The sequence below is a fragment of the Falco naumanni genome, chromosome 4 (assembly GCF_017639655.2).
Source record: "Falco naumanni isolate bFalNau1 chromosome 4, bFalNau1.pat, whole genome shotgun sequence".
NCBI lineage: Eukaryota > Metazoa > Chordata > Aves > Falconiformes > Falconidae > Falco > Falco naumanni.
Genome location: NC_054057.1, coordinates 10,974,512 through 10,996,755, shown reverse-complemented (window position 1 = coordinate 10,996,755; position 22,244 = coordinate 10,974,512). Strand labels below are relative to the sequence as shown.

The window sequence follows — 22,244 nt, the reverse complement described above, 5'->3', positions numbered from 1 at the left end:
TGAAATAAAATCTACGGGTCAGATTGTATCCTCTACGCAGTCAGTGTGTGTGTGTGTGTGTGCGCGCGTGTGCACCATGCATGTGTGTGTATGTGGACACCCTTGAGCACTGCACATCTGGGATGAAATCAAAGCACTTGTAAGTGCACACGTATCACATTTCTGGCTTGGTAGTAGCCCTTTAAATGTGCTGGGCTTAATCCAGGAAAAACGAGTATTCAAAAATCACAGCAGTGAAGGGAAAAAAAAAGAAAAAGAAACACCACCCAAGTTTTATATACTTGTATGGCATTTTTCTTTGAATATGGATGACTTCATCATAATCAGCCTTAGTGAGAGGTGGGTGATGAAAGTTCAGAAATCTTCTGATGGAGAAACACTTTGAACCTGCCTTTCTCATGTCCTTGGTTTGTACATTATGCTTATAAGAAGGAAAAGGAAAGCAGGCAACTTGCATCCTTTGGCAGGAAACTGAAGTCACTCCTGAAGGGGTCTTGAGACTTCAGACCAGTGTTCTGCAGGGGGATTTTTGTGGTGCTATTCCCACCTGATCTTGAGTACCCAAACCCACAGTTCTCCTTCCAGTGTTAGAGTGCTCTGATTTGAGGATTTGCTCCGTATCTGCCTTGTATAGGAAATTTCCCAAACTTCCTCTGAAACCAATTCCCACTTTTCTCATTTAATACCTCCAAAAATGTTCATTGTGTGCTCAGGTGAGATATACACATAGCAATGCAGGCACTGCACAAGCACTGCCCACTTGCTTTGTACTAGAAGATGGGAACATGACTTAAGAAGCCTAATTACAGCCTTTACTTGTGGGACTGAGCTCCAGCCCCTTTGCCAGAGGATTTGCCAAAGTGTTTTATGTCCAGTGTGAAGAAAGAGTCCATGGTCTCTCGACTCGGGAATGATCTGTAATATGGGCATTAGAGAACAGATCTGGAAGATGAGCAGTGCAGACTCAGGTCCCCTCAAACCCAGGTTTTCCTGCTGCCTTGCTATTAACACTGAGTGATTTTATTGCCACCTCCTTTTCCTGTGTTTTCCACAGGTGACAACCTAGAATGCATGAGGATACCCCACAGGTGAATCTGGCAGCGTAACTAAGCAAAAGACTGTCTATTTGGAGAATTAGGACGACGATTAGTTGTGTGCCTGCCCGCTGATTGCAGGCACAGGCAATTAATCCCCAATATGTCAGGCGTTTTGCTGTCAGAAACCTGCCTCTCCAGGGGCAGGTAGCAGCTAAGTAGCAGCTTTCCTTTTGCGCTCTGGCGCACAGAGGGGAAATCAGGCAGAAGCTGGTTGTATTTTTTGGATCCTTCCTTTGGTATTGTATGTTGAAATTATATGACACCATTTGCCAGTAATAAATCACGTTGCTGTCTGTTGTGTGATTACAGAATTAAATATCCCTTGTCATGGATACATATGGAGGGATTGACTTAGACTTGGTGGGAATTAGGGGTTTGATTTTTTTGAACTTTATATTTCCTGACTCCTGTGCAAATCAAATCCAGTTGTTTAACACTGCATTGAGAAATGATTCACGCAAGAAATAATATATAGTGAGAAGCACAAACCGTACTTTCAGGATATTTTCTGTCTTGATTATAATTTACTTGCTCTTTAAAAATGCATGTAGAATAGGAACGGAGAATCTCGTATTTTTCTATTTCTAATTCTTAAAAAGGTGTTGCGTTGCACAAGCATAACGATGCTTATCTCCTTTGCAAGGTGCTTTGAGATGAAGAGAAGGAAATCGATGGGTGGAGATGGGATGCAAACTCCCTTGTGTTTTCTGCTGTCCCTGGAGCCGTGGCTGTTCTCAATGAAATGCTGTCACCAGAAGACGGCAGTTCTGGCGGAGTACCCTTGGGCCACCCTGGCTGCAGCCTGCATTGCATTACTTAAAACTGGCAGTCATCTGGATAGGTGTCACTGGGACTGATGTCACCGGGCAACGTGGCTGCTCAGAGCTCCTCCGTGCTCCGAGTTCAGGGACACCAGCACAGCTCTTGCAGCTGACCCGTCCTTGAGCAGCATGGTGTCTATTAGTTTTATTGCTGCTTTGATTGTTTGCAGTTGATTCTTGCTGCTTTCTGCTGAAGTTTAATTCAGTTTGCATTTGGAAGGACAAGGGAGCAAATTTGTTGTTTTTATTAGAGGCTAAGCTGCACTGAAGGCTGGATGACGATCCATTGTTCATGTTGTTACAAAATCCAGCTAAGTAGGGAAGAAAGCACAAAGGAAGGGAAAAGTATAATTCAGATTTGCCAAACAGCCTGAGAATAATTAGAAGATTAGCAGCTTGGCGCTGTTTACTGGCAAGCTGTGAATTAAATGCATCCCCCTTTTCTCTTTACATTAGTGTAATGCGTCACTTTGGTTCTCGATTTCATGTCCTTCACACACCTCTCACTCCTCCTTCAGTCAATACGCAGGACTGTATTTTATTGCACAAGAAATGTAGGAGCAAGCATTTAATGTAGCATCAGGGACTTTCTAATCACCAGTCTCTGAAATGTGCTCATAAGTATCTGCAGTTCACTTATTGGGTGGAGATGAATCACTTCCAATTTGCTTTTATGAATGTGAGTGGAACATTTGCAAAGAGTGGTTTCTGTTATTTACACTGTGAAATGCTTGTAAGCAGCCAACTATAAAAGACCTGAGTGACATTTATGCTTAAGTTCTCTCATCGCAGTCATAGTTGGAGGAAAGGATAAAATTCAGTGTGATGCTCTGGAACGCGCAGGGTAAAGTTCTGTTTGCAGCTTTAGCTGCCACTGGCTTAACTCCATTTATTCACCGTGGGTATGATGCTTAGAGGAGCATGAGTAAAAAAGAAAACTTGACCATTGGTTGAGAAAACAGTGTTATTGCCACTGAAGTCAATGTTACGCTTGCCATGAAGTTTGGCTAATCAAGATTTTTACCCTGAGGTCGCTACCTGATTTGCAGGTGCGTGGGGATGCTTGGTGTCTGTATTTTTTTCTGATTTCCCACCCCTCTGTAGTCTCTTCCATCCCCTGTGGGGAACTTGTTACAACCCTGCATAATAGGGACTAGAATCACAGTCACTAGCACAAGAAAATATCTTTGAGATCATATTCCATCTGCCTACAGGGGTCTGATACAACCTCCTGATGAGAATATACCAGACGTTAAGCTGATACTACAGCTGGTCTTGTCTCTTCTGTAATTTCGTGGGATTTGGGCATGCAGACCAGAAGTGGGAGAGAGATTTTTTCTGAGTGCAGCAATGCATACTTATTCAGAACAATTCAATCCTGTTCAAAACCAGCATTCCATGTCTGTCCCAACCTAAAATTCAGCTGGATGATATAATAGCTTATTGTTTGATGCAAACATAGGCCACTCAGGTAATAACATCTGTAAAATTGAAGGAGATTTTTGTTCTTTCTCCACTGAGTAATAAATGGGAGAAAGTTGTCGTTCATAGTTATATACAGAATATGGCATATAATATAATTTTTATAATCTGCTATACTGTAAATAGAACATGCTATAAATATTTTACATATTTATATACATATGAAAGCCCCAAAATTATTTGAGTTTTTAGTTGTGTCCAAATTTACAGGTTTATTTATCTTTTTTTTTTTTCCTTCTTCTTCTAAGAAACTGGAAAAAAACGCTGTCTGTTTTTCACTAGCAACTTTGGACAAAGGAAGGTGGGGTAAAAACCCAGGCAACCGTGAAATACATGTAATGATATGACAAAGATTAAAAAGCAGCAAGATCCTCAACTGCAGAAGTGCTGGGGAAGCTGGTGGTTTTTATTCGTGATCTCAAAGGCTTGTAGCCCATTTTTGGTAGACTTAGGGTTTCCCAAAGACGTTCAGCAAATAAATTATGATCTATGTTGATAAAAGGAAACATCCAGCAGTTCAGTCTACCATGATGTTAGGCTTTAGATGGAGGAAGCACTGTGAAAACTGTTTTAAAAAAAACAACCACCGAGTACTCCAGATACAATAAGTTCTTTCAGGTTTTATCTTCGTATGACATTCGATGGGATAACTTCGGAGTAAATGCGTCAGGGGCATCACCATAGTACAGGGAACAACACTAATACCTGTGGAGCACTAATTTTCACTGTTTCTATTTCCTCCTAAGCATCAAAGGTGAGAGTTTATGTGCTTCTAGCTCCCTATAGGATCAAAATGGAGTTTTCTTTATTCACTTGATCAGAGGCAAAGTGTGCTGTTCCCTGTGAAAGATTTATCACGTTGTCCGTGTCACTGACAGCCGTTAATGGAAGTAGCATAACTGAGTGGAAATCATCTGTAACCAATGTTGGTCACAGTGTTACTTTTATGAAATGATAAAAATAATGAATAAGGGCCAAAAGCCAGGTGAGTGCCTGCGTTTCCTCTTCGCTGGAGGTTGCTGAGGATTTTTTGGAAAATTGCAGTACGAAAGGGAGAGAAGAGGGATTGTGCCCTAAAAGACGTTACCACTGAGGTTAGCAGAAATTTTGGATTTTGGTGAGAGCAGATCTGCGTAGTGAGTCCTCTGTTTCAGCCCCAGTTTTCGAACTGCCAGGTACCTGCAGGCTCTAGTGAAGGCACTGGAAAACTGACCGGCCGCAGGTTTGGGTCCCGAGTTACTGTTTCATTCTAGAGGAGGTTTGCTAATGTAGTCTGTCCAATATGCTCAGTTTTGATGCCGTCACATTTTATTTGACACTAAACTAAAACAGCTGTTTGCAATTAGCACACATAAAAAGAACAATAACAAAAATGCAGCCTGCCCTTCCAACTCTACACATACTCAATGCAAAGAGTTCACCAAGTGCTGGTGATTTTCCCTCCCTGTGGTCTAAGTAAAACAGCTAAAACAATTGATCTCGCAGAAGACCAAACAACAAAAAAATGTTTATCGTTCCCCAAATGTTTCTGATGGGCAGCAGCGCCTGGTTAATGGAAGATAAATGTTGCTCAGGGTGCGTGTGCAGGCAGGACTCTTGCTGCGGAGCTGATCTAAGCATGAAGTTAAAGGGAGGTGAGGGCTGGGCGATGGCTGATGCTGCGCTGGGACAGGATGAGGTAGAGAGCTGGTTTCTTACCAGCACTGGGATCCAGGGCAGCTGGCCCACCCTCCCATTGGGAACAGTGAACAAGGAGCTTGTAAAATACACAGACCAAATGGAAATGACCCCTATTGACTGAAACCAGCTGCATGTCAGACCTCTCACTGTCTCTCTTGATTTGCTATCTCAAATAAATGGATGTGGTAGAAGGGGCTATGGAAAGAAAACAAAATAATTTATTCTCCTTGAAGTCGCGCCACACTAATAAGCCACAGTTTTTACAGCAGAAAAAAAATGTTTATTTGCAGATTAAGTTTTTCCCTCTCTTTTTTTTTTTTTTTTTGTGGCTTTGAAAGTCTGCAGTTTAGAATAAGACATGCTGTAGTTCAGTTTCAGAGGTCTTTAACAAATTTGGCATTTATAGATTTTGTTATGTATTTGTCACGTAAAACTGCTGGCTAATGAGAGCTTGGTTATTTTGCATTTTGATTCAGAAAACAAAGTTACAACAGCTTTTGTCAGTGCTTTGGCTTAGATCTGCATGGTTGCTGAGCCCCATGAAAAAGGTCTCAGTGAGTTTTGAAGAAGAACGGTGTGCAGAATGGACTTGACTTATTCATGTGTTGTTTTCCATGATTCTCGTAATAACCTCCTGGGTAACACCAGTTATCCTGAGCATTGTGAAGATCTTCTTGCAGTAATCAGGGTACCATTTGAATTTGGAAAGTTAAGAACAACAGCTGTTCAAATCTTCCATTTTACAGCCAGGATGGGTTACTGCAATTTATATTTGATTGAGCTCGGTTTTGACTGTAGAGATAGGGAAGGAGGTATTTAACTTCACTGCCATAATTGCCTCCATCTCTTTTTGAGAAGATGGTCAGGTTGCGACACATCGTAATGCTGGTATGGTTCGATAGGCTTTCTTAAGGAAACTTCTTAAAAGTCACCAGTCTCGTTTTCCTTCAAGCAAACTGAGGCACTGACATGTTTTGCAAATGTATCTTCTTTTTTTTTTTTTTTTTTTGTCTTGTTCGACCAACTGATTGTTAGTGAAATAAGCCACTAAATCTGGATTAATAGATAATTAGAATACCTCAGTGGAATGACCTCCATGAAGCCTGCAGAAACCTGTAGGATACAAAAATTTGAAGATGACACTTTGAATCGATGTTGTTACTTCTTTATGCCTTCCACAACCTGCTTTTTTTTCTCTCCCTTTTTTTTTTTTCCCTCTTTTTTTTTTTTTTTTTTCCTCCTTAAGAAAGAATTTCTTTCTTCCTCACTCCCAGGTGCACAAACACGATAGGGTAGCAGCTTTGGGCATAGGAGCCTTTCTTTATCTGTGGCCTTGCAATGGAGTTGCACAGACAGATGTTATTTCAATATAAAGTAGATTGAAATTCCCATCTATAGGTTCTGAGTGTCGTGGCAGTCACTCTCTTTGCTTTAAAGACAAAACCAAAAATGCAGTTCAAACCGGTCATTGCTCCTTCACTGGCAGATTTCAGCCACGCTGGCTCGTAGGATCTTTTGATTGTCATCTGTGACCCACAGATATTGCTATGGGGAAAGGCACATCCCTGCTCCTCGTACCATTGCTGTTTCTTGCTGTCTGTCCTATAGGCGGCAACTCTTACTCATGAGCTCTCTGTTATTCGTTATAAACCCTGGCTGGATAATGAATTATGAGCCAGTTGGTGGGTTACTCAGATCATACCAGTCTGGTATGAAGTAATACCGTGGACCTCCTTCCTTCCATTTTTGTCTATTTTCTCCTGACTAACTACTTGCATTAGTGAGAGTAAACGAAGCTTACGCCTACTGCTTCAGAAATGTAGAGGTAAAGAGGTCTTGGGTGGCTGCCTGTAATGTTCTACGTTGAGCCAGAGGCAGAACCGTGGATATGAAGGAGGTTTCTATGGGTTTGGAAGGAGCCCTTCTCCTAGCTGACGTCCGTCAGGCTCTTTGGCACACTCTCCTAGGACGCTGGTGATTTCACCCAGTACTCCAAGGGCAGGGTGACACCAGTGAGGTGCCTGTATGCCAGAGCAGCCCATGGGTTTGGGATGACCCTGTACCTGTGCCGACAGAGAACCTTTTTTCCTGTGTTATTTCAGCTATAGTCTTAGTACACAAGTGCTCTACCCTGCGGTCCAAAATTTGGCCGCTCTTCCCATTTCCCTTCGGTGGTGGTCAGGTGAAAGTCAACAAATCCCATTGACATTAAGGAGAGTTTTGCCCTGGTCAAGACTCCAGGGCCCAGCCCAGTGACAGAAGAAAACATGAAGAGTACAAAACAGAGAGAGGGATTAGCATATGATAACACCGTCAGACATTTGAACCTTTCAGCAAGGAAAAGGGATATGGCCAAGATGATTGAGGCCGCCCTCGTTATTTTCCTGTCTTCATGGTGAAAGAACAGGTTGGGTGCTAGCACAACTGGAGGATATATTTGAGCCAGAATTTGAAAAACACATCAATGAAATTTATTTACCAATGAGTCTTTTTAATAACACGTGTAGTAAAAACAAGAGGGGAACTTTGTTTTACCTTTATTTTAATCAGACTTTCATTTTTAAAAGTTGCAAGAGTACAAGCTTCATGAAGCTAATGCTACTGCGCTGGCCAAATAGAAAAGGATGAGAGCCAGTTGTTTTTCCTCAGAGCACAGTAGGAAATGTGTAACTGTTAAACTTCAGTTCAGATGTTTATATCTTTACATATTTACAGTGGAAAACTAGATGAAAGCCCAAGAATGTGTTCTTTCTCAACCTGAAATAAGATGCCTTTTATCAAGGGAACAGCAAGAAAAAAACCTAAATACACAAGACAAGGCACCGTTTCTACAACAGCAGAAATCTTACTCTGATTGCTCAGGTCATCGTGTATGAATGTTGAATTTTCTGCCTTGTTCTGTTCCAGAGACTGAAGGCAGCGCTGACTCATCATCCTGCCGCCATGTCGAACGGGAATATGAACACCATGGGCCACATGATGGAAATGATGAGCTCGCGGCAGGACCAGACGCCACACCATCATATGCACTCACATCCTCATCAGCACCAGACACTGCCCCCTCATCACTCGTACCCACATCAGCACCAGCATCCGGCGCACCATCCTCATCCTCAGCCTCATCACCAGCAGAACCATCCCCACCACCACTCTCACTCGCACCTTCACGCACACCCGGCACATCACCAGACCTCGCCGCACCCCCCGCTGCACTCAGGCGGACAAGCACAGGTAGACCTTCATGCCACGCCGCATTGCTGAGTTTTGCCGTTACGTGGAGCAAAAGCCTGATCCCTGTATTGTTTCTTCACACACGTCTTGTTAGATACAAGCCCCTCAGGCTACTCATAAATGTCTGCTACCAGTGGTGGGGAAGCGCAAAGTTTATTCAGAACACAGAGTGAAGCAACAACTTGTTTTGCTGCTTAATTTGCTAGACACTTGTAATATCTTACTTTATAAGGAGTTCCAAGGTTTTTCAGTGCTCTGAGCTCTGCAAATTGCCACATACCCTTTTATGGATGAGGTTTATTATGGAGATTAGCATGTTATGTAGGTTGCTTAATGTGCTTGAACCTGAATTTTTGAGGCCAAGATTTAAAGAGCTGTGTGTGTTCTACCTGCAGAAATACATAGCAGAATCTTTAGGGAAGTAAAATGGCACTGGGGGGGTGGGGTGTTGGGGGTGTGTGGGGTGTGTGAGTGTGCGTGGATAATTCAATATCCGCACTAAATGTTTCTTGAACTGAAGAACTGAGCAGAGTAATTTTTAAGAGGAATTCTATTAATGTCTTAAGATGATAGGCTTCTGCATCAGGATCACACCAGAAAAATAAAGCTCTGAGGGCAGTGACTGTAACATGTCATGTCTGGGGAGCAAATTTAAGGAAGACAAGTGGGCAGTGCATAGAATGAGGACAAAAAGGAGTGCCAGCCATAAGAAGTTCAATCTGTGAAGTATTGTGTCGCTTGCAAATACCTTTCAGACAAGCTCTTAGAAAACATTAAAGAAAATGAGAGGATTTGGCTGACATCCCAGTGTCCCACAACATTAACTATTTACTAACATCTAGCTTTATTATTGCGGAGGCTGCAAGCGCATGGGATTTCCCTAAAGCATTTGCTAATGTAAAATGAATTGTCAGCTTTAGAGAAACAGTCTAAATAAGAGAGCAGCAGACTCCCCTGTGAGAAGATGTCCAGAGCTTTCCTAAGTTTAGTTCAGTTTTTACTTTGTGAATTCAATTATTTTCCCATCTGTTAATGAGTTATTTTCCTTGTAGTTGTTTAAAAACTGCAATAAAAACACATTATCTCATAACAGAGAAACCAAAAGCAACCTGATGGCTGTCTTGGAGATCCATGAGAGAGTAGGAGTAAAGTTGTGCTTAGCAGGCTGAGGACTCCATGGATGAGATGGAAGAAGTCACTCAACCTCTCTGAGGCTGTTAAAACCAAGGGTAATAGTACTGATACCTCACCGAGGGCTTGGGAGGACGAACATGTTAGTGCAGGCGAGGGAGCCAGACACCACGTATGGAGCACTGCTGCGAAGCCTCCGTATTACCGCTTCTAACGGGTGAGAAGGGAACAGTTACCAGAGAAAACAAACGTCCCAGTTTGAAGGATAAGATCGGTGAGCCCGTGGCCCTCCTCTCGACCCGCTCAAGCAGGTCCGTGTCTTTCTTACACCCATTCCACTTAGGACAGCCTAGACCTCTTGTGCTCTGCATTCCCTGATAGCTAAGCACCCCAAAAGACTCCCAGGCAGGCAAGAAGAGATGCAGGCGCCAGGTGTGCTGACCGGCAGCCACCAAGCTACGTCAGATTCACCCTGTGCCCAGCACTGCACCGTCTCCGGAGCTGAGCCTGTGGAGTCAGCTGAGCTTTGCCATGCACATGTCGCTGGAAGCAACAGGCCCCATCAGGGATCAAGAAGGTCTTCCCCTTGTCCATAGGTGTAAGTGTCACCAAGAGGATGGGAATGGAGGGTGATGGAGTAGGAATCCTAGGGCGAGCAGCTTCCCTAGGCAGCAGAGCTCTTGCTGTGCATCGGCTCCCACGGCGTGAAGGCAACAGTGATTCCTCAACAGGTGCCTTAGTGGGGAGAAAAGAAGGCTTTGCTGAGTAATAACCACATGTTATTTGTAAGCTTATCCGTAGTCCCCATGGTAATAGCATCTTTAGGGGTCAGATTGCTCCGGCAGACATTAATTTTATGGTGTGTTTTACTAATTATTAACCTCCTCATTCTTCTGAGCCAGGTTTTTCCTTTCCAAACCACCTGCCAAATGACAGCATGGTCCATGCTGCTGTAAACTGTGCGCTCCCATGCCGACACCATTGTTATTCTACACCACACCCTCCTGTAATGTCAGAACTAATTTCATGCTTTTCAGCTACCATTTTGATACACGGGAGTCCAATGAATTATGCTTTTGTAGAACGAGTGAATGGGTATTAGTTTTGCGGTAAGCTGCAAAGAACAGAGAGAGAGAAATACTGGATCAAACCTAAAAGTAGAAATCACCTTCTGATGGGCACCTTTCTGAGAAAAGAGAGATATTTTACCAAGTTGTAGCTGTGTCGCCTCAACTACTACAACAATGATGCTATCTTTCTTGTGTTGGTCCCATCAAGGTTTTTTCTTATCAAACTTGACAGAGTGATAGCTTAAGCAAAGTAGGGGTTTGGATGTTGTTTCATTCTCTTAGCTGTCCTGCATTTGTCTTCATTATGATTAGCATCCTCTAAAAAAAAATACTAACTTCAATGTTAATATATGTTCATTTTCTTTCTTACATCCCTAGGCAGGGCAGAGAAATCCTGCGAGAGAATGATGCTTAGACAGTTACTAAGATATAGCCTAACAGATTTCAGGGTTAAGAGCAATCTAGTAAGAGTCAGTTAATTATGCCACGTGACATGATTAGTGATGTAATGGCAACCTTTATAATTAATATCTGCCAGAGATTTTGTTGTTCTGAAAATGCACTCTGAGTGCCCAAAGACCGACGGGTACATTCTGAAAACAAAATGGCTTGGCTAGTTACTCAGGAGAAAATGAACATATGAGGAATAAAAAAAAAAAAGAATTGTATAGTTACCTTTTTCTGCCTATGTCACAGACCCCACTGGGAGAGTTAAAAAACAAGAATTTTTAAAGCTGAATGAAACAGGAGAGAAATGAGATAAGGAAAGCTTTTGGTGTCCAGAAACATAAATAACAGATCTCTGAAGTCTGGAAAGGTGGTGTATGTGAGAACATGAAAAACCTTTGATGAGATGTTGAGTTAAAAGGGATCTCTGAGGCCTCTGTGCTCAGACGTACCGCTAAATAGGTGGCGTGCCCAGCCCCAGTGGAGGGCAAGCAGCTGGCATCCCTTGGCAGTGATGTCCCACCAGCAGCCCAGGGATGCTGGCAAGAACGGGGGCCACGGCTGGTGGTCCTGTGCTGCGCTGGTGGCTGCAGCCACTGCAGCTGCCGTAGTCCTGGGACTTCAAGCCCCGGTGTGGACAGGGGGTTGGAGGATTTTACCAGCAAACATACGGAGTTCATACAAGCTGAAATTTAACAAATCAGTCAGGAAAGTGCAGGGTGGCTTATTTATTTTTGGAAGGTTTTTTTTTTTAAAACATTCTTCTGCTCCTGGGAGAGATACTCCCTGACTGTGCAACATAAAGCTGGGAATAAATTCAGCTTTATGCAAAAAGCGTTATCAGATGCACAGAATAATTACACATAAAATTGCCACTTTAATTGACACAAGTCAGCTGGGGGAGGGAGCAAACTCTTCTTCAGAGTTTGTGGCGAGACTCTAGACAGAAAAGCAGAAAAGCGACCTCGCAAGATGATAGTATCATTTTAATTGAGACAGACAGAGGTGTTAGGCAAACACATGTTAATTGCCGCAATTGAAATCCAGGGCTCAGTCTGACAAAGCGCTGAGTATGTCCACTCCCTGGAGTCAAAAGGAAGCACCTTGGAGGTTTGGGCCTTTGCCAGAACAAGAGGGTTAATTTTGAGTCGACAATTCAGGTTTCCAGACTGTTCCAGACAGTGTCGGAGCAGCAGCAGCAATGTCAGCCCTGGCAGTGGTTCCCGCTGGGCTGGGCGCAAGCAATGGGACCCCTGGCTTGAGTTCCTGAGCCCCCAGCACAGTCCAGAGCCCCTGAACTAGGCACCACGGAGAGGCAGGAAAGCGGTCCAAAAGCTGGCTGTGCCCAGGTAGCTGATCATTAAGTCTGATGCTGGTTCCTGACAGGGACGGGGGCGTTTGTTTCATCTGCCCAGCAGCTGGAGCAAGGGCTATGTGGGGCTGCCCCCACCACGCACCTTTTCTGTTACGGCATGGGCCAGGTACTCTCAGGAGCAGGATCAACACTCTCCTGCACCTGGAAAGCATAAATACATATTTTTCCATAGTTTTGTAGCAGCCAGGCTGGATGTGGCATGTCTCTACTGTCAAAGCCAGGCTGCTGAATAAAACAGACTGTAATAACCATGTTGGGTTAAATGGAAATGTCTGCTAAGGGGAATACCCCTTCTCCACGCAGTGCAGGGATACCAAAATGCAGGTTCAAGTTCAGGTAACTAAATCCTTTCTTTTGCCCCCCGAGGTTTGCTGGCCTTGCGTGGTCCCTGCCCGTGGCTCCCCCGCCAAGCGCCCGGAGCGCGGCAGCGCCTGTCTGCAGAGGTGGTGGAGCGTGAGACGGGGATGGGGGAGCCTGTGAAACAGAAATGTCCTAAAATTTTGGAGGTCATTGGAGAAAAAAAAAGAGAGAGAGACAGAAGTAAGGCCACTACAGTCCTTGCTTTGATTAGAACAGTTGCCGAGAGAAACTTGACATTTCAGGTTTGAAATAGGTGGTGGCAAAGAAAGTACCTAAGTGAATGTTTTTAATAACTTACTGTAAGGGGAAAAATATTTTCCCTACTAATATTCAGAGGATCATTAAAAAAAAAAAAAAATCTCCCCTTTGACCATGGCAAGGATGTGCCAGCAGCTAATTTCAGTGGCATCTGGCGCAGCCAGACTTGGGCCTGGTGCAGACCTCGTCAGGGAGCAGGACGAGCGTACGAGACTTCCCTTCCCATTTCAGCATCCCCCTCCGTGACTTTCCCCCCTCACCACCCCCTGCCAAACCTCTTCCTCCCCTCCAGGTTTCGCCAGCAGCGCAGCAGATGCAGCCCACGCAGACGATACAGCCGCCACAGCCGACCGGAGGTCGCCGGAGGAGGGTGGTGGATGAAGACCCGGATGAGAGGAGGCGGAAATTTCTGGAAAGGAACCGAGCCGCCGCCACGCGCTGCAGACAGAAGAGGAAGGTCTGGGTGATGTCACTGGAAAAGAAAGCAGAAGAGCTCACCCAGACAAACATGCAACTTCAGGTACGAGCCACTGTCTGCACCCCCGGGGGCACAGAGGGGCTCTTTGTGCTCGGAGGGGCTGGCGGTGCCGGCAGGACCTCACCACCCTTGGGGCTGCCCCTGTGGGAGCGTGGGGCATAATCAAAGTTGATTAATCAAGATGTGTGTGCTTCCATTAAAGGAATAATTACATTTTAGTGGGATAAGCCAGGAAAAAGCTGTCTTGGGATTTAGAAGCCTTCGCTAGATGGAGTTGTATTTATTTTCTTTTCTTGTCGCTGCTTTTTGTGGGGATTTTTTTTGGAAGTGCCATTAACTTGGCTGTAAAGGACTTCTTCAAAGCAGGGCATGTAGCTAAACCCTCATTCAAAGCCAACAAGATAGGAGCATAAATAGCTCACAATCTCCCAATAAGGAAAATGAAATGGATAGATGAAAATACCCTGAATATGATAACAAAAGCCTTTCTTACTGTGCTGCCCTTCTTAGGGTGGGCACGGTACTTCTGCCCCATCCAGAGGTGTGCTGCTCACGCCTCTGTGTTTTAGGGGAGTGCCATGACAGAAATGGTCTTTCTGCTCTTGGCACCGGCTGTAGCACAACAGTACTGTTACAACAATACAACAGTGTTACAACAGTATAAAAGCAGGTGGCGGGGTGCCGTTTGCCCGCACGGGTCTGCCCTCCCTGTCCCGATGCACAGAGCCAGGGTTATTTCCCGAGTGGGTTAAAACATTGTCTCAAGTATCTCTGGTGCTGTGAGGTTAGTTCAGTTGTCTGTTTACGTCACTAAATCTGGAAGACAAATTGCCCTCAGAAGAAGTTATAAAATAATGTTACGGCAAATGTTTAACATAAACCCAGCAGACAAGCTCCGAGTGCCATTTTTGCTCAGTCCTTCCGAAGCTGTGGAGCAGTTTGTGTGTTCTTAGGTTTAAGCTTTGCAGAAGAGCCTGGTTTAAGCTTTGGGGCAAACCAAACCCTCTCTTTCTTTTCCAGAATGAGGTTTCCATGCTGAAAAATGAGGTAGCACAGCTGAAACAGTTATTGTTAACACATAAAGACTGTCCGATAACAGCTATGCAGAAAGAATCACAAGGATATCTAAGTAAGTAGCTGGTATGTTTGCACTGTCTCCATACTCCTCACAGGATAGCAAAGTTTCCAGTTCTTCCCTCCAGAACCCCTTGCTGGTCGTATTATCACTTGAACCTGACTTCTCAAACATCATCCGAGCCATCCAATCTTCTGCCCTTATTTATCCAGCCCCACTCAAAACCAGAACAGCCCTGGTTTGCATCCCACACAGCAGAGCTAGCCTTCCCCACCCCCTCCCTTCGGCAAGGAGATGCACACGGATGGACGCTCGCTCCCCTGTGGAGGATCCTGCTTGAACTCACAGCTCCAAACCTGCAAGAGTCCTCCCGGGTGCAGTGCTGCCAGAACCTTAAAATAACTCTCAAAAGGAAAGTTAAAAAGGAAAACATTACAGTCCCCCTCCAGCAAAAATGGTACTGTGCTGTGACAGTCGCACAGACCAGGAGTGGCGCAGGTTTTCAAGGTTTGTTAACTCTTTTTTAACTCTTATCTTTGATTTTTTTTTTCTTTTCAAAAACTTCTCATCTGATGGAGACATTGAATTGATTCTGTCTAGTTGATGCATTTTATGACTGTGGTAATTTAGGGATGAATTCTTTGCTTGGCTCTACAATGGCTCAGAAGAGCCTCAGGGTTAATATTTGCTAGATTGCGGCATTCTCTTAAAATAGAGCCATTTCTGTCTCCTCTGCATCACTATGCATCTGGCTCTTTAACAGTACTCAAAGAAAAAAATACATAATTGAATTACATGCCTATCAGGTTTTGCTTGAATTAGATTTTCTGTGCTGCAGTGCACTGCACTCTAATTTTGATTCCTGCTGGAGCAAATAAAGTGTTTAAGCATCCCAACTGATTTTATAGACCTTAAGATATCGGATGTTTTATCCCAGTATTGGTCTCATAAGCATTAGGATCTTGGACTTTTTTCAAGGTCCCAACTCCTGAAGTCAGGTTGATATCAGAGAAGCTGGCTTAAAAAAACCACAAACCCCAAACTGCAAAAGATCAGAAAAGTCAGGCAGTGTTGGATAACTGTGTATTTTGAAATCCTGGGACTTGTGCATGCCTCAGGTCGTTAGTATTGCTGCCATAGTAGTATATCCCTTTTCCAGGGGCATCATCCAGCCTGGGCTTGTTACTCAGATGGAAAAATGAACATGTGTTGTCTCTGTGCCCTCACCCCCTTCCCAGGTCCCGAGAGCAGTCCTCCCGCGAGCCCGGTCCCAGCTTGCTCCCAGCAGCAAGTCATCCAGCACAACACCATCACGACCTCCTCCTCTGTCAGTGACGTCGTGGGAAGCTCCACTCTCACCCAGCTCGCCAGCCACAGAACAGATATCAACCCCATCCTTTAAAAGTGGTTGATCAGAAACTGCTAGGGGAGTGTGGTAGCGTATCAAAGCGTCCTCTGTGCTAAGGACATTTGCAACCGTAACTCAAGCCTGGAAGATTCCTCAGTTCTTGAAAGACTCTGGCTTTCATTTTTATAGTTATTAAAAAGTCTTTTATACTTAGTTACATAAAAGGGAGTTATGCAATTAATATGCTATCAGCTTGAGAAATGCTTTGGTGCTTTCTCCAGTTTTTTTGGTACCAGTTACTTGTTTATAAACCTAACTGTTCCTGTACATAGTCATGTTTTCTTCTCACCAATCTAGCCTGAAGCCTCAGAAATACAGAGTTGTGTTAAATCGCAGCCGTTAGCCGATGTGAGGCATGAAAAGTATTAGAGAGTCATACGTAGTTAACTAGGAGTAATTAGGCTACAAATATAGAGAGAGGGCATCTGCTGACAGCATAATAAAAACAAGCGAGCGTTGTGCTATCAGCAGACCCATCTTGCATTCAGAACCTCTTTCAAAGTGGTTTTATGGGATGTGGCCGTCAGGACAAAATCAAGCCCAAATAACGTACTCTTTTATCTAGCCCTTCCTCTTCTCCTCTCTCCCCTGCCCTGGCCTTTTTCTCCTCCAGTTATTCTTACACCTTCCTCTTCCTTTCCCAAACCCTTTCCACCCCCTGCTTTTTTTCCTGCTTTTTTTCATTCCAAGGCTTGCTGACTTCCCTCTCTTCGTCAAAGAACGGTGATGAACAAGCAAAAACTTCAAGCCCACCTGAAAACTGTCAGCACGGCTGCTGCTTTCACTAGCTCTTCACCCGCGGCTGCGCTGTGCCAAGCATTTGGCTTTTAAAAAGTAGAAATGCTCCTGATTTAGTGTTTTTAATAAACAGCAAAAGGCGAAAGCAGTGCAGCCCCAGGTGAAGCAGGATTGCGAGCCAGCTGTGTTGGTGCTAGCAGCCCTGTAAGCTTCTGTGGTGAGGTACATCTGAGAATCACAGCAATTCTTTTGCACTGCTGGTCATTAACATAGAAAAATCCATGTACTATATAATAATTTGGAAAAGTTCTCTTCCCTAACCCGGTTGCGTTGTTCTAGCAGCGAAAGCTAACAGCTTCAGGTTTCACAGGCTATAAATGAGGAATAAATCAGCAAAACGGTTCTGACCAGTTGAAGAAATGCCATTTTTAATTCCCAGGGAAAGACCTGCTCTCTGCTGGCGTTCCTTTAAGCATCCACAGACCGATCCCAAGCTGGCAGACAGCAGCGTAGCTTCACTGACTTTAATGGCACTTAACGCCTGTTTACCGCAGGCGAGGAGTTGTCTCATTAGGACGCTAAATAATTTTTAGAAGGCATGCAGCCATTAAAAAGCACTGCAAGAATGGCAAATCCCACTGCACTCCGGATAAAATTCAGTCCTGCAAAGAGGGTCTGGAAAAGAGCCTTATGCCACAATTAAGGTTTTTGTTTGGACTCTGGGCCTGCCCCTCAGCGGGACTGATTTGCATCCCCGAGTGGTACCAGTGATTGATGGGAAAATCAGACAGAGATGATGCCAGTTAATTATGTTGCCTTGCTGTATATTGGGACCTGATTTTGCTCTCAAATCTGTCAGCGGCAAAAACCTCCCACTGCTTACCCAGGAAGCGGGCTCCGAGCCGGTGATAAATGTTCAAACATTTTGAGCTGCATCCCTAATAGCAAAAGCTAATTCACATTATTCCCAGCAAATCCTCTAGCCCTGGACATGCTTTGTTCTGAAGCAAAGTTCTCCTCCTCAAAGACGCTGTCTTTGGTTTTTAAAGGAGTTGTGGATTTTAAAAGGGTGGCTCTTCTCCGTGCAGGAAGGAGAGTGAAACAACTGAAGCGTGAGGCATAGGGCCTGCCTGGAAAGGAAAGCAAAGTTCTGAGAATCATGCATTTCCAAATTAGTTCTTATCTTGGTAACTAACTTTTTATCAGTATTCTTTTCTTTAACATCGTGCTTTCCATTTATGCAAATACATTCAGAAGAAGATTTTTAATGTACAGTGTAAATCTTGACTTGATTATATAGTCTAAGAACCAAAAAAAAAACCATGAAAAAATACAAATGTAAAGGATTTTCTATTATATTTTAGACAAACATATACTTTTAAAGTGTTTTAAATACTGAATCTATAATTTTTTTTAAACCTCCAGTTGTAATAGCTAAATGGTTTTGCTTCATCGCGGCTCCCAAGGGAACTCTTTTCAAATATGCAGTCAAGCAAAATGTTCCAGCTGAGTATCCACTATGTAAAAAAAAAAACCAAATAAGCATTTCCCCTGTGTCTGAATTTCATCATTCGCTATGAAAAAGAAAATGCCATCGCAGGTTTATTTAAAAAACTTTCCCTCTATATAGGTAGCACTTAAATACATTACAAAATAAAAATCAAAGCTGTTGGTAATATTAGAATACCCAGTTGAACTACACTGCACTAGAATTACGGTTTAGCTTCATTTTATTCAGTCTCCTCAATTAAAATATTTAGCTGTTAAACTGAAAGCTTCTACATTAAAAAGAAAAAAAAAAAAAAAAAAAGGAAAAATGCAAAAACCTTGCCTAAGTTTTGTTAAATTCAGCAGCTTGACAGTTTGACTGATGTGTATTATATATAGCTCAATTATTTCTTTTTTTAATGCTAACTAGGCAAGCCAACCACACATGTTGGCCTAAATGTGTAATTACAATGAAATGTCTCCTCTCTATACTGTTGGCCTTTAGGTATAATCCTTGCTAGTGATGTGGAAATAAGTAAAGGATGAAAAGCTATTTGCTATCGCTTCTTGTAACTCTGTCGCAGGTTCACAGGCCAAGACAACACGCAGCATATTTATATCGGCTATATCATTGGTAAAAGGACCAACTGTACCAGGCACCTTATACTATTCATCAGATTCACTTCCACATTAAAATGCTCTTGTTTTCCAGGGGAGTGATCCTGCAGCCTTTCCTCAAGCTGCCGGTCTGGCCAGGCACCGGAGGCTGCCTGAGCAAGGGCTGTGGGAGCAGCCCCTGCCCCTCTGTCCCCAGGCTGTCCCCCCGTTGAGCGGTCGGTGGCTGTGGCCTCTTCCTAAGCATGTCACTCGAAATGCACTTCCCGGGCTCCTTCCATTGAGGAGAAATCCTGCTTTTCCATGAGCTACTGCTGGAGATGCTCCACTTGCCTCCTGCGCTGCCAAGCCAGCCCGTCGGTGGGCTCGTCGGGCTCCGTGCCCCATCCTGCTGCCAGCGGGTGACTCGGACCCTTCCCTTGCCCGCTCTGCCGGGCACCAGCGGGGCAGCGAGCCTCAGCCGGTACCTTGCTCGAAGGAGGTGTTTCGGTGGACAGCATCTCTCATTGCGCAACATCAGAAGCACGTTGGAAATCTCAGCCACAGACAACTGCAATACTTTGATCCAAAAGAAATGATGCTGTGACGCGGTGCGCTCGCCCCCAGCCCCCCTTGCCCGAGGCAATTTATGCAAGCCATATTCATAACGCTGCCTGTGGGAGACAAGTAGTTTGTGTGCTATCATGGTGTGTTTTATAAAGACGACGATGACGATGATGATGATGATGATTTATGGAGAATTTCACGCTGTTGGGAGTTAATTCCTGCTACGAAGCTAAATGTCTGCTGCCCATCTTCTGAATAGTGGAAAGTCAATGGTTCAGTGCCTCAGTGCGTGTGGATTTAGTGTGTTAACTGACTCTGTCCTGTTAACTAACAAGCCAGCTATAACTGTTGTTAAATGCCCAACTTTTGAGGATTCATATTTTTTTAAGCAACAATATTTAGTGTTGAAAACTAGTCTTTTAGTTTAGGCAAAACGTGCTTTTTAGCAGCTAATACCTTTTTTAAAAAAAAAGCGTATAGAGTGAATTTATGAAAATTCATGAGGACCAAAGCAATTTTAAAACAGGAATCTATTAATTTAGTATTCACATAGAATTTTATAAAGTATTTATTAATAAATGTTATTTTAACACATTCCATTTGAACAGTATTCTTGTACAGAATCTGTTTGTTTGTTTTTTTTAAGTTACAATATTAGTTTTGCAATAAACTACTCTAGGTGTGTGTGCATCTTAATCTTTCAGGGTCTCAAGCAGAAGCCATCCATCTAAGATGGAAAAGCTTGCTGAGGTCAGTTGTACAGAAATTCCTAGAATTAAATGTTTTCCTTAAAGCAGCATCTGCTTTTTTCTTTTTTTTGGTAACAACAAAACAGATTATAAACCTTCAGTTATTTCCTTTGTATTGGAAAATGTGCTCTCATTTTATAAAGCATGGGTCAACATATAACTGGAAAGCCTGTCTTTTTTTTTTCTCTCTCCTTTTTTTTAAGGCTGATTTTATACATCACCACAGAAGATCTAACCCCATCCTTGTTTCTTTTCTAATATCTCATAGTGAGTTGCACTATACTGCCTTATCATTGCCTCTTCTGTCCTCTTACTGAGCAGTGTTCCTTAGATTTAGACCATTGAAACTCCATTATACATCAGAGAAAATGACTGGAGGGGGAAGAGGAGAAAAAGATTGATCTGTAGACATAAAAACTAAACTGTGCCTATAAAACAAAACCGGTTACAACTAATCAGTATCTTATTTCTACGTTTCAATTATTTATATTATTTTAAAATTGCACTTTAGCTCTCACTCTCTTTCTTGGTCTCCCTTGTTGAATCATTTATAAATAACTCTTGTAAAACGTTTGCACCAGATACATTTATATGCTTTCACTGGTGGCATATCTACAACTTGTCTCTCACACCTGCCCAATGGAGAAGCTGAGAACAGCCAACCTGCAGTGTGACTTAGACTTTACACCCTCTTCATGACAGCATATAAATGTTTTATTATGCAAAGTGTGTGAGGCAGCATCTAAGCTACATTTATGATCTCTCATCCCAAGAACCAAAGTGTCCTGTATATGGTGAAGTCAGGAGACTGGCTCTGTTGTGCATTGCCATGCACTTTGACTGTTGTCTAACTCACGGTAGCTGTGAAGCTGCGGTGATAACAGTGGCCATACTATGTATTAGAGTTCTGAATCAATAAAATATGTTGCCTTATAACTTGACTAGGGACAGCACCTTTTGAAAAAAAAATAATTAAGAAAAGAGACTAAAAACTGAAAAACTTCTAAGTACAAACAAAAGCAATAAAATCTCAAGTGATCTGAACACCAAAAGAAAAAAATCTATTTTTCAACATCTGAAATAATCTTACTGCAAAGACAGATGAGACTGTTTACATCCGTTTACAACTCCATTTTTTTCCCAGAGCTTACAGTTACCTCAGTTTTATCAGTGGCTTTACATTTAAGAGCTAAATTGCTTACCATTATTGGTTTTCCATAGCTTTCAAAATGACTTTATAGTAAATCCTAAACTGTATGAGGCCAAAATATGTCAGCATTCACACACACTCACCGACAAGATTTATTCTAAGTGGAAATCTGATCCTTTCCCAGGCTCTCCTTGGACTGGGATCAATAACTGCAACTTGCTATATTTAGACCAATGTGTAATACCTGGGATTCAGGCTCTCCAGTTCTGTATTTATGCACATTAAGTGTTGGTGATGTTGAGTTTCACCTGGTAGAACTGTTCCTGAAGCCCGTAGTAAGAACTTGCCATCTGATGCCGTGAGACTCAGACCCAAATCTCTTTCTTGGCTAAAAATCTGTGCAGCAGCCCTCTGAACGAAGCCTGAAAGCTCCTTCGGGCTTTGCAGAAACTGCAGCAGTGTCAGGACGTGAGGGAGGTGGGAGGGCTGGTAGGCCATTTCAAGGGAAATGTTTTCCTTGCTGGAATTTAGGACATTCCAGAGAATTTTATTCCCCCACCCCTCAGAGCTGAGATTGCAGAGGTCCCGGTCAGAGACAACCTTTACCATGCTTCCAGATGACAAACTATTTTGCACGAAAGGTATTTTCACTCTTCTGAACAAGAAGAATTGCCACTGAGAGGTTTGCCAAGGACTTTATCGCTGGGACCCAAGTGTTTCCCAGCCCGTGGCTGTGAGCTCTGCGCCCCCCTCTCTAACGGCTCCATTCAAGCACTGGGTAGCACTCATCGGTGAACGTCGCTTCTTCGAACTATTGCCATTGTCCTGGTTTTAAGGAACTTTTAGCACTGCTTGGAGTAAGCCTAAACTATGGAAGTTTATATATAAATATAGATGTATATTATATTAAAAAAAAAAAGGTGCTGTCACAGTAAGTTTTGGGCTTGAGGTTGTTTGTATTGTATGCAAAAGTTTTGTGTTTGTTTGTCTGTTTGTTTTATTCTGTAAAGCAACCACCTTCCTTAATGGAGGGAGAAATTTTTTT

General features: G+C 43.3%; 1 protein-coding gene across 1 annotated transcript in view; it reads left to right on the top strand.

Annotated features, from left to right (window-relative positions):
* The window catches only part of CREB5 (cAMP responsive element binding protein 5), a 213,175-nt gene extending 197,268 nt beyond the window's left edge, over positions 1–15,907 (top strand). Inside the window, exons 7-10 of the mRNA XM_040593165.1 lie at positions 7,988–8,311; positions 13,245–13,472; positions 14,451–14,559; positions 15,744–15,907. Of these exons, the coding sequence (XP_040449099.1) occupies positions 7,988–8,311; positions 13,245–13,472; positions 14,451–14,559; positions 15,744–15,907 (825 nt within the window). The remainder of the gene's footprint in view (positions 1–7,987; positions 8,312–13,244; positions 13,473–14,450; positions 14,560–15,743) is intronic.
* Positions 15,908–22,244: the final 6,337 nt, after the last annotated feature.